The 12,115-nt window shown below is 30.7% G+C and overlaps 1 protein-coding gene across 1 annotated transcript in view; it reads left to right on the top strand.

The window, feature by feature from the left end:
• The window catches only part of LOC141288092 (metal cation symporter ZIP8-like), a 12,088-nt gene extending 946 nt beyond the window's left edge, over positions 1–11,142 (top strand). Inside the window, exons 2-7 of the mRNA XM_073820205.1 lie at positions 1,240–1,409; positions 1,908–2,030; positions 3,537–3,659; positions 6,037–6,226; positions 6,367–6,551; positions 8,662–11,142. Of these exons, the coding sequence (XP_073676306.1) occupies positions 1,240–1,409; positions 1,908–2,030; positions 3,537–3,659; positions 6,037–6,226; positions 6,367–6,551; positions 8,662–8,811 (941 nt within the window). The 3' untranslated portion in view covers positions 8,812–11,142. The remainder of the gene's footprint in view (positions 1–1,239; positions 1,410–1,907; positions 2,031–3,536; positions 3,660–6,036; positions 6,227–6,366; positions 6,552–8,661) is intronic.
• Positions 11,143–12,115: the final 973 nt, after the last annotated feature.

Here is a 12,115-nt window from a genome sequence, read left to right as displayed (position 1 = left end):
TATATTAAAAACTTATTTAAACATATTTAAATAAAAACAGTATTTTTTTAAGTAAAAATACTTTATTACAGTAATGAAATTCCATATTAAGAATAATTATGCTACAGAAAATATAGAAACTGAAATATAGAAACAAACTTATTTTTTAGCTAGTTGCCAAGGCAAAATGTATCATATTTAATTATATTTATTTAGTCTAAACAATATACCAAAATAACTAAAATACTAAATAAAAAGCTATTAAAAACTATATGGACTAAAAACTAAAGCTTAAACTATTTTTTTTTAAATATAATAGTATCTCAATGTAATTTATTCCTGTGATCAAAGCACACTTTTCAGCATCATTACTCCAGTCTTCAGTGTCACATGATCCTTTAAAAATCATTCTAATATGCTGATTTGCTGTTCAAGAAATATTTATTATTATTATTTTATATTATCATCAATATTTAAAACAGTTGAGTACTTTTTTCAGAATGCTTTGATGAACAGAAAGATCTAAAGATCAGCACTTATCTGAAATAAAAAGCTTTTGTAACATTATACACTATACTGTTCAAAATTTGAGTCAGTATAATTTTTTAAGGAAAAACATATAGAAATGTAAATTTTCATTCAGCAAAGATGCTTTAAATTGATCAAAAGTGATAATAAATATATTTATAATGTACCAAAATTTCAGATAAATGCTGTTCTTCTGGACTTTCTATTCATCAAAAGAAACCTGAAAAAAATCTACTCTGTTTTTAACATATTACTAATAATAAATGCTTTATGAGCAGCAAATTAGAATATTAGAATGATTTCTGAAGGATCATGTGACACTGAAAACTAGAGTAATGATGCTAAAAATCCAGCTTAGAAATCACAGGAATAAATGACATTTTAAAATATATTAAAATAGAAAACAGTTATTCGAAATAGTACAAATATTTCAGAATTGTACTGTTTTTGCTGCCCTTTGGATCAAATTAATGCAGGCTTGGTGAGCAGAAGAGACCTCTTAAAAACATTAAAATTCTTACTGTTCAAAAACTTTTGACTGGTAGTGTACATGCACTATTTTTACACTGCTGTTTTTTTTAAACAAAGCTGTATAACAGTATAATTGACTAAAAAGGTACTGTAGTACAATGAAAATCAGTTGAGAATAATGGCAATTACAGACAATTATGTTTAGCTGTCTTGCATCTTTTTTATGCAAAACATAATTGTCCTTTTTCTTTCTGCACACAGTATGGGGATTTGGCTTCTTGGCTGTTACCATCATTAATCTGGCCTCCCTGCTGGGCCTGACTCTCATTCCTGTAACTAAAAAGCCATACTTCCCCAAAGTGCTTACCTACTTCATTGGTCTAGCTGTTGGCACGCTCTTCTCCAATGCTGCTCTCCAACTTATACCTGAGGTGAAATGCTTTTCCATTTTTCACTTTATTATTTACAAGTTTGCAAGCTTCCCCTGGAAGCGTTCTCCAAGTCATTTAGGTCAGTTTAAGGACAGTCTTCTAAGAGACTGTTGAAGGTCACATTAGTGGCATATGATTATGAACCCAGTAACCCATGGTTCATTCTTGCTTCATAGAAACACAGAAATCAACCTCCAACTAACAAGTTACCATATTACATCTTTAACTGCCTTCTTATCAGCACCATGATGCTGATGCTAATTATTCATGTTTATATTGATTAGATAGTGGATATAGATATAGATATTTGAAGAGTGAAAATGTGATGACATGATCGTTGCATGACGTAAAGTTTGTTTTGCAATGATTGAATGTTGTAATATTTATTTAGGTTTGCAGTTTAACTAGTAAAGTACATGTGTACATGGGGACCTCTGGGGAAAATCTGGTTTAACTTGCTCAAAGACACAATTATGTGATTAATACCTCTTTGAACAGGCCTTTGGGTTTGACCCAAGTGCAGACGGTTATGTTTTCAAAGCTGTTGGGATCTTTGGTGGATTCTACGCGCTGTACGTCACTGAAAAAATCCTCAGGATAATCCTCAAACCAGAACATGAGGTGGGTGTGAACGGTATACATGAATGGAAAACAGAATTTGGTAAAAATTTAATTTGGGGAAAAAAATAAAAAATTCATAGGGCTTTCAAAATAACATTTTTGTTACTATTTTGATAAATATCTGTTAAGTTAGTTAAGTTGATTTCAAGTAATTAGACATGCTTTGTGATTAATAACATTTTAATTAAACAGAGTCTAGAAAAAGTTTATCTTAATTTCATCTAATTTCGTTATCTACCAGAAAAATTATTTACCAGTATTTATTTACCAGAAAAATGTAAAAACAAAACACAGTATTTATGAAAAAAAAAACTTATTTAAATTATTTGTTACTTATTGTAAACAATTATTTACTTATTGATTTAATTATAATGAAACTAATAAAAGGAAATTCAGAAAATTAATGGAAAACAGAATTTAGTAGAAAAATAAAATATTTCATAGAAAAAAAATGTCATTTGTGTTAAAATTTTGATAAATATCTGTTAAGTTAATTTCAATTAATTAGACATGCTTTTCGATCAATAACATTTCATTTAACCATTAAAACAGTCTAGAAAAATTTAAACAGAATTTGGGGGGGAAAAATGGATTTCATAGGGCCTTAAAAAATTTTTCATTTTTGTTAAACTTTTAATAAATTGCTGTTAAATTATTTAAGCTTCGTGATTTTAATTAATTAGAAATGCTTTTTGATTAATCAAATTTAATTTAACCATTAAAACAGTCTTGAAAAATTCAAATGGAATTTGGAATTTTAATAAATTGCTGTTAAAATATTTTAATTTCATGATTTTAATTCATTAAAAGTTCTTTTTTATTATTAAAATGTAATTTAACCATTAAAACAGAGTCTAGAAATTGTTTTATTTAAAAAACAGAATATTTCATAGGGGCCTTAAAAATTGTATTTTTGTTCAAATGTTAATAAATAGCTGTTAAATTGTTGTTAAAAGTTTTTTAAGTTTTAAAATTGCTGTTAAAAGTTTCATGTTTTCAATTAATTAATTAGAGCAAAATTCATGTGATATCTTGATTACTTTTTCAGTCTTCATATCATTTTAAACTCATCAACAATAATAAAATACATAATTACACAGCTCTCTATAATACTCAATTCTGATTGGTCAGTCACAGCATTCTGCTTTCAAATATTCTCATGAAATATTTCACTTTGCAATCTTTTTCATATGTAAATTAATATTCATACTCAAATTAATCTAACACATCTGATATTCGCTAAACAGTAGTTGCATAATAATCAGGATGGTGTACAGTCAGCTGCTTATTATCGTTAAAACAGCTTCTTCAAGATGATAAAAGTTTATTTTGTGATAATGAACTGTTGAGTGTATATTATCTTGTACCTCATATACATATATAATTGCAATTAACTGCAAATAAACAGCAGAGCTTCCTTGATGGTTAATGTCAGATATGTTGTATATTAGCATGTATGTTATTTTAGACCATACAGTAATCTTATGATTAACTTTCCAACTTCAGCACGGCCACGGTCACAGTCACTTCCAGCCCTCAGAGAGCGTCCAACAGAATGGCGTCATCAGTTCGGTGGACTTTACCAGTAGCGACAAAGCCAGCATAACCTCTGACGTTTCAGTGGAGCAGGTACTGTACAACTGGCAAGATCTCACAAAAACCACACATTATGCCAAGAGATATGCCAATGGCCTAAATATAGCCAGAAGTTACATAAACAGTATAAAAATAGCAGTTTGGAAAAAAGAAAGTTACTGATTTATTTCCCCATGAAATGAAGCTAATACTTGAAATGGTACGTTTACTATAGTAAAACTACATTTTTACATTTTCTGCAGAAAATTTGAGTGGCTTTTTGTGTTATAACACCCTGTATAAAATCTCACAGGAACCTCAATTTTTTATAACTTCAAATTTGGAACAATTTTAGATTCAAAAATATTCAGTAAAATATTTATTTTAGATAAAATAAATATAAATAGTACTGTGCATTTTCTTTACAGTAAATTTAAACTTCTTAAAAAAAAAGAGCCCAACCTTATGTCTACATTTCAAAACTGTTTTGCACCAGAAAAATGATTTACTAGAATTTATTTACCAGAAAAATGTAAAAACAAAACCGTATTTATGAAAGAAACAAAAAACGTAGTAATTTCGCTTTGGATTGTTAAAACTGTTAAATTTAATGAAACTAATAAAATGAAATTCAGAAAATTAATGGAAAACAGAATGAAATTTGGGGAGAAAAAATTTAATATTTTATAGGGCTTTAAAAATGTCACTTTTGTTGAAATTTTAATAAATGTCTGTTAAGTTAATTAAGTTGATTTCAATTAATTAGACATGCTTTTTGATTAATACAATTTTAAAGACCATTAAAACAGTCTAGAAAAATTCAATTCAAAAATTTAAACGGAATTTGGTAAAAAGTTTAATGGATTTCATTTTGTTAAACTTTTTATCATAATAAACAGCTGTTAAATAGTTTAAGTTTTATGATTTTAAGTAATTAGACATGCTTTTTGATTAATAAAAAATTTAATTTAACCATTAAAAAAAATGTACTAAAAAACTGAATTTGGAAAAAAATAAAATGGATACCATAGGGCCTTAAAAAAATATTATTATTATTTTATAAATAGATGTTAAATTGTTTAATTTTCATGATTTCAAGTAATTAATTTAGACATACTTTTTGATTAATACAATTTTATTTAACCATTAAAACAGTCTAAAAAATCTAATTCAAAAATTTAAATGGAATTTGGTAAAAAATTAAATGGATTTCATAGGGCCTTAAAAATTTTACTTTTGTTAAACTTTTTATTATAATAAATAGCTGTTAAATTGTTGAAGTTTTATGATTTTAATTAATTAGACATGCTTTTTGATTAATAAAAAAATAAGTTAACCATTAAAACGGTCTAGAAAAATTTACGGAAAAACAGATTTTGAAAAAAAAAAGGATATCATAGGGCCTTAAATTATTATTATTATTATTATTATTATCATCATCATTATTATTTATAAATAGCTGTTAAATTGTTTAATTTTCATGATTTTAAGTAATTAGACATGCTTTTTGATTAATATACAATTTTATTTAACCATTAAAACATAGAACATTTTTAGCGGAAAAATGGAATTTGGAAAAAAAATAAAACGGATTTCATAGGGCCTAAAAAAATGTCAAAATATTAATTTTAAGAAACTGCTGTTAAAGCAATTTTGTAAGTTTCAGGATTTTGATTAATTAGACAGGCTTTTTGATTAATAAAATTTAATTTAACCATTAAAACAGAGTCTAGAAAAATCTAAACAGAAAAACAATTAAATGGATTCCATAGGGCCCTATAATAATTATAGACTTCCCCATATAAGCAATTATTTGAGTGGTTTAGTAAACACCGCTAATTTTTATGACATCTATACAGACTGTTTGATTGCCGCAGCAGTATGCGATTTAAAATTAGTTTAAGGTGTCTGCCATTATCAAATAAAGATAAATACTAATTATTTGTCATGACAACCAGGCTATTACTCTAAGTGCAACAGCAGACTGCGGTCAATGGTTAAACCAGACTCTCAGGTCATATGATAACAGCTGTCCTTCAGTAAGATCAAATACAGTAAGTTGCAAGCCCCTCCAATCAGCTGTTTAGCTGTTGTTAGCATTTAACACAACATGACTAGTGTGTTTAGTTTTAAAAAGCAGAATTAAGAAGTTCAGTGTCTACAAGTCAACTTACAGTCCAGCGGTAGAGACACACACAGCTGTGTTTGCTTTCATCTGTCACAGCTGCCAGCAGAAACAAGATTGTCTTCTGAGCTTTGACCTACATCACAAGCACCATGCATTTCGACCCTGAAACAATACAAAACGTTAGACCTCAGGGCTAAAAGTAAATAGCATTTGAAATATGAACCTAGGGTTGACGCTCAAGAGGGTACAGTAATGTTGTTAGTCGGAAATGAGGCTTTAATTTAGAGGTGGACTTCGTTGCAGGGGTCTTGCAGATGGCTCAGAGGAAGACGGCTGGCCAGTGTGAAGACAGTGGCATGGATGATTTCCCTCAGCGATGCTCTACACAACTTCATTGATGGACTGGCCATCGGTGCTTCGTTCACTGTATCTGTTCTTAGCGGCTTTAGCACGTCTATTGCTATCGTCTGTGAGGAATTCCCTCATGAGCTGGGTAAGAGACATACTGGCTCTTTTACTCAACCGGAAATGCTTTTACCTTTGTGCCGAACCACCTCTATGACTACTGCCCTTTGAATGTTGACACTTAAAAAAAAAATGTGAAGGATATTTGCGTTCTGTCTCCCTCTGTAGGTGACTTCATTATCCTGCTGAACGCAGGGTTGAGCATTCCCCAGGCCGTCTTCTTCAATCTGCTGTCTGCCATGTCCTGCTATGTGGGCCTGGTCCTGGGCATCTTGTTGGGTAGTGCTTTTGCCCCCAGCATCATCTTCGCCTTCGCTGGTGGCATGTTCCTTTACATCTCCTTGGCTGATATGGTAAGAGCAGTGTGGGTTAGAAAGTACAGCACATAATGTTTTATCACATTCATCAAAAAATTTTTAATCAGCAAGGGCAGATTAAAGGATTAGTTCACTTCCATAATAAAAATGCCCTGATGATTTACTCACCCCATGTTCATGTCTTTCATTCTTCAGTCGAAAAGAAATGAAGGTTTTTGAGGAAAACATTACAGGATTTTTCTCCATATAGTGGACTTTAATGGGGCTCAATGGGTTGAAGGTCCAAATTGTAGTTTCAGTACAGCTTCAAAGGGCTCTACACGATCCCAGCCGATGAATAAAGGTCTTATTTAGCCAAATAATCTGTCATTTTCTAAAAAAACAACCAAAAATGGATATATTTTAACCGACTAATGCTCATTTTGCACTACCTCTGGGTTGAGAATTTGTGGTTAAATGTATATAATTATTTGTTTGTTTTTTTAGAAAATGACTAATCGTTTGGCTAGACCTGTTTTCTTTGGCTAGGAGAGCTTTAGCTTTGTAGAGCCATTTGAAGCTGCATTGAAACTGCAGTTTGGATCTTCAACCTGTTGATCACCACCGAAGTCTATTATATGGAGAAAAATTCTGGAATGTTTCCCTCAAAAACTTTAATTTCTTTGCGACATGTACATCTTGGATGACTTGGGAGTAAATGATCAGGAATTTTTTTATTCTGGAAGCAAACTAATCCTCTAAAGTGAAAATAAAGACATAATGTTAGAAAAGATTTCTATATCAACACTGCAAAAAAAAAATTTCTCGGTTGTTTTCCAACACAAAAATAAACGAACAAACAAACGAAAAAACCCTAAATTAGTTTACATTTTTCTTTGAGAAACAAAATGATGCAAGATATTAAGTATTTCTGAAAGAAAAAGTATTAAAATAAAGTGAATTTATGCTTACAACAAGAAAAAAATAACTTGTTTTCACTGAATTGTTTACTTTTTTACCCCACTGGCAGATATATTTTCTTGTATGAAGCATAAATATTCATTTTTGTTTAGAAAACAAGACTTAATATTTTGTCATTTTGCTTCTCAAGTAACTGTATCTTGATTTAAGAATTTTTAGACATTTGTATTGGAAAAAAAGACAAAAATCCTGAGAATAAAAGTCAAAAAGAAAAGTTTCTTGAGTAGCAAAAAGGTATATTAGAATGAATTCTGAAGGATCAGGTGACACTGAAGACTGGAGTAATGGCTGCTTTGCCATCACAGAAATAAATTATTCTCTTAAATATATTAAAATAGTAAACACTTACTTACAATATCACAATATTTCAGTTTTTACTGTATTTTTGATCAAATTAATGCAGCTTTGGTGACATTTTTAAAAATCGATCCTTAAGCTTGTGACCGAAACAGTAATTCAATACTAGCATTCTTATAACATTAAGGGTTTTATTTCTGATGATTTGAGCTCAATAAGAAACATGGTTACTATTTTTGTCAGAATTTATTGCTTATCGGTAATAATCCTGACAAATTATTCTGGTCTAACAGTGACACCTAGAGACATGGAGGCAGCATTAAAAAAGTAGCTTTATTACAGATGCATTGTAGAAAGCAGTTTGCCTCAATACATTCTGTGACTAATAGCGGGCAACAATGAGATAAAGTGAGCAGTAGTTGGTCATGTCTCAAAATGGCTGCCCCCATAATGCGACCCCCACGTAAAAGAAAATTTGGCTTTAGGCCGTTCATTTAAAGGGACAGTTCACCTAAAAATGACAATTCTGTCATTAATTACTCACCCTCATGTCGTTCCGAACCTGTAAGACCTTCATTCATGTCCTTCCTACCTTTCTGGGCTATGAACATGTCAGTTGCATTGCTGTCTATGGAGGGAATGAAAATGAAAAATATCTTACTTTGGGTTCCAAAGATGAACGAAGGTCTTACAGGTTTGGAACAACATGAGGGTGAGTAATTAATGACAGAATTTTCAGTTTTGGGTGAACTATCCCTTTAAAAAGTGTACAAAAGTATTACTTATCCATTTAGGGTTAACTTAAAATAAGGAGAAAATGACTTTGACTCCACTTTGAATGATTAAACAGAGCATAAATGATAACCATCTTTCTCTCTCTTTTACCTAGCTGCCTGAAATGAACATGATTGCCAGCGAGCAAGCGCACAACACTAGGGCCGAAATCTTTTTTTTTGTGATCCAGAATGCAGGAATCCTGACAGGATTTGCCATGATTCTTCTCATCACATTGTTTGGTGGGAACATCAACCTGGGCTGAACCCTCGCTTCATACCGCCCTTAAAGGATTAGTTCACTTCCAGAATAAAAATGCCCTGATAATTTACTCACCCCCATATCATCCAAGATGTTCATGTCTTTCTTTCTTTATTCGAAAAGAAATTAATGTTTTTGAGAAAAACATACCTGGATTTTCCAGACGAGGAATAAGGGTCTGAAGTTTATATACTTTTTAACCAAAGTACACAGACGAAGAACTAACTACATGTGACCTTTCCAACATGTTTACATAATGTGTGAGGCATTTGTGGTTAAAAAGTATATAAATGTAAAAAAAAAAAAAATTTGAAAATGACAGATCGTTTCACTAGATAAGACCCTTATTCATTGGCTGGGATCGTGTAGAGCCCTTTGAAGCTGCATTGAAACTGCAATTTAAATCTTCAACATGTTGATCCCCATTGAAGTCCATTATATGGACAAAAACCCTGGAATGTTTTACTCAAAAACCTTCATTTCTTTTCAATTAAAGAAAGAAAAATAAGAACCATTTGGATGACATAGGGTGAGTAAATTATCAGGACATTTTTATTCTGGAACTGAACTAATCTTTAAATTCTGTGCCTATTCCAGACCATATTCTCATTTAAACTATTTATTTGAGAAGATACTACTTCATACTCTTTTTAAATCATTTATACCATGGAAACTTGAAAATCATTAGATGTAAAATAATTAGATGATATGCTGATTATTTTCAATGTATAATTCAAGCCATTTTATATTGTTGTAAATACTTGACTGACCTACTAATCATGTTTTGTAGAAAAAAAGGCACACGGACTGATTTATGGATCACATTTGGTGCTATATGACTGATCAAGTTTGTTACTTTGTACAATAGGAACTTCGAAAATCACGCAAAATAAAAAGACAGACTAAAACTGTACTAAAAAGTCCAAATTTATGTCTTTTTTTTCATTGGACACATCCATCTGTTATACAGCTGATGATATATCTATACATTTAGTTATTTAATATTCATTAAACACAATGTACACTTAAAAGCATTTTTAAAACAGTACAGTCAGTGCAATATCTTTACAGATCAAATTAAAAACATATTCTCTCCAAAAATATACATCTATATAGATCTCAGAACATTAATTCTAACCCACTTTACAAGTAATCAGAAAACTTCAATCACGCAAGGAGGTAAAATAACCTTAAACAGTTTCGACCGAACAAAGTTATCGAGTGAATCTCACAAAAAAAGGTAATATTTCATCATAAAATCAAATGTGAAATTACTTGGCTTTGTCATTATTTTCTTGATATTGTCTTAGAAGTACAGAATTGCAGTAATTTTTGTGCTCCCTTTAATGCAAATTAAAATTTTTGAACATCAAATAAAAATAATAATGACAAACACCAGTGGGATTTATGGAATTAACACACACAAAAAAATTGTTATTAAAATAATGTCAAAATGCCAAAAAATCTTAGTGGTCCTACAATTGTAATTTAAAATAATTACCTGGAATTTTTCCTTTGATTTTTAGGGTGAAATGTGACACGTTTTTTATGTGATTCACTCTATTAGGAGGCACATCAGCTCTAAATAGACCCAGAACAGCACGGTTCTACTTTATAGTCACTGAACCAGCAGAACAAACAGAATGGCATGGAGTTAAACACACGTATGGCAATACCGCGGAAGTTCTAGAAGCACTTAGTTATATGAGGCACTAAACGCAGAGCTCGAGCCAAACCACACCACAGAACAGCACGTTAGCCCGAGCGGTTGTCATGGCAACAGGCACAACTAATGCAGAAATCACCACGGTACACATCGCTGGCAAACCAATGACACAAGAGAGAAGACTGCATCTTCATCTTGGATATGAAAAGCCACCAAGACCTAAACCATCAGTCATAATATATATAAAACTGGTCTGCATCATATATGCTGAATGATATCCAATACTTGTTTCTTTCTCATTTTGGGCTGCTGATTCCAAAAATGTCACAAAATGTGTGCTTTTTGCCTTTCAACAAACATTTGTAAGGTAGAGATGCCTTGTATTTTCCTTTAAACACCAGAAAAGCTAAGATTAAACTATTAGTTCAGTTGTCAGATGGTTTTCACATGAATGATTCTGAATCCTGATTTCTGCTTTTTCCAGTTCCATTTAGACTATAGACTTTTATAGACTTTTTTGTCATTTAAACTTGACATTTGACTCAAAGCAAGCTTTCATATGTCAAAGCTGTCCTATTTTGTGAAAATCTCTTCATAATCTAAGGTTTTTTTTATTTGTGAACTCAGCATCTGTAGCAAATTAGGTAATATTGAGTCAAATCAACTGAGTTTAGATTTTTTTTAAGATGCAGTGCTGTGTAATCTTTATAGACCTTAGTCAGGTTAGTACTATCACTTCTGGGATTGGGATTAAAATAAGGCTTGTACTTGTTCAATGGATTGAACTGGTATTTAACAAGATACCGATTGTTCAGCTGATGAAATGTCTCCCATAAAATGTCTGATGAAAACTTTCAGTAGACAAAAACTTTGTAGAAAGGTTTAAAAGTTGTGATAAACTGAGAATCGTGATTTTTCTTTTTCAAATAAGATAGAGTTCACAATTCACCCACAATGCTGAACTAAGCAAAATGACTTGTAATTTACGTAATTAACTAGGTTATGACAAAATATTAATTGTTGCTGTCTGTTCAGAAATGTTTGATTTGTTTGAATTAATTATTTTTTTAAAAATTCAGTTTTGGTGCCACGTTAAAAAATAAAAAAATCTAAAATTACAAGATTAAAGTAATATTTTGAGAATATAGTCTAAATTTTTCGAGAATATAGTCTAATTTTTTTTTAGAAAAGTCCAAATATTTTGAGAATAAAAACATTAAAAAAAATTTGACTTTATTCTCAAATCACTTTGAACTTATTCTCAAAATATTTCCACTTTATGCTTGAAACATTTTGACTTTACTTTTGAAACATTTTGATGTTATTCTGGCAATATTTTGACTTTATTTTTTACAATATCTTGACTTTATTCTTGAAATATATTTCGACTTTATTTTCGAAACATTTCGGCTTTGTTTCGAGAATAAAGTCGAAATGTTTCGAGAATATTTCGACTTTACTCTCGAAACATTTCGACTTTACTCTCGAAACATTTCGACTTTACTCTCGAAACATTTTGACTTTACTCTCGAAACATTTCAACTTTACTCTCGAAACATTTCAACTTTACTCTCGAAACATTTTGACTTTACTCTCAAAACATTCCGACTTTATTCTCAAAACATTTTAACTTTGTTCTCCA

The sequence above is a fragment of the Garra rufa genome, chromosome 16, assembly GCF_049309525.1.
Source record: "Garra rufa chromosome 16, GarRuf1.0, whole genome shotgun sequence".
NCBI classification, from domain to species: domain Eukaryota; kingdom Metazoa; phylum Chordata; class Actinopteri; order Cypriniformes; family Cyprinidae; genus Garra; species Garra rufa.
Note: the sequence above shows the minus strand (reverse complement) of the source record. Positions and strands in the feature narration are given on the sequence as shown.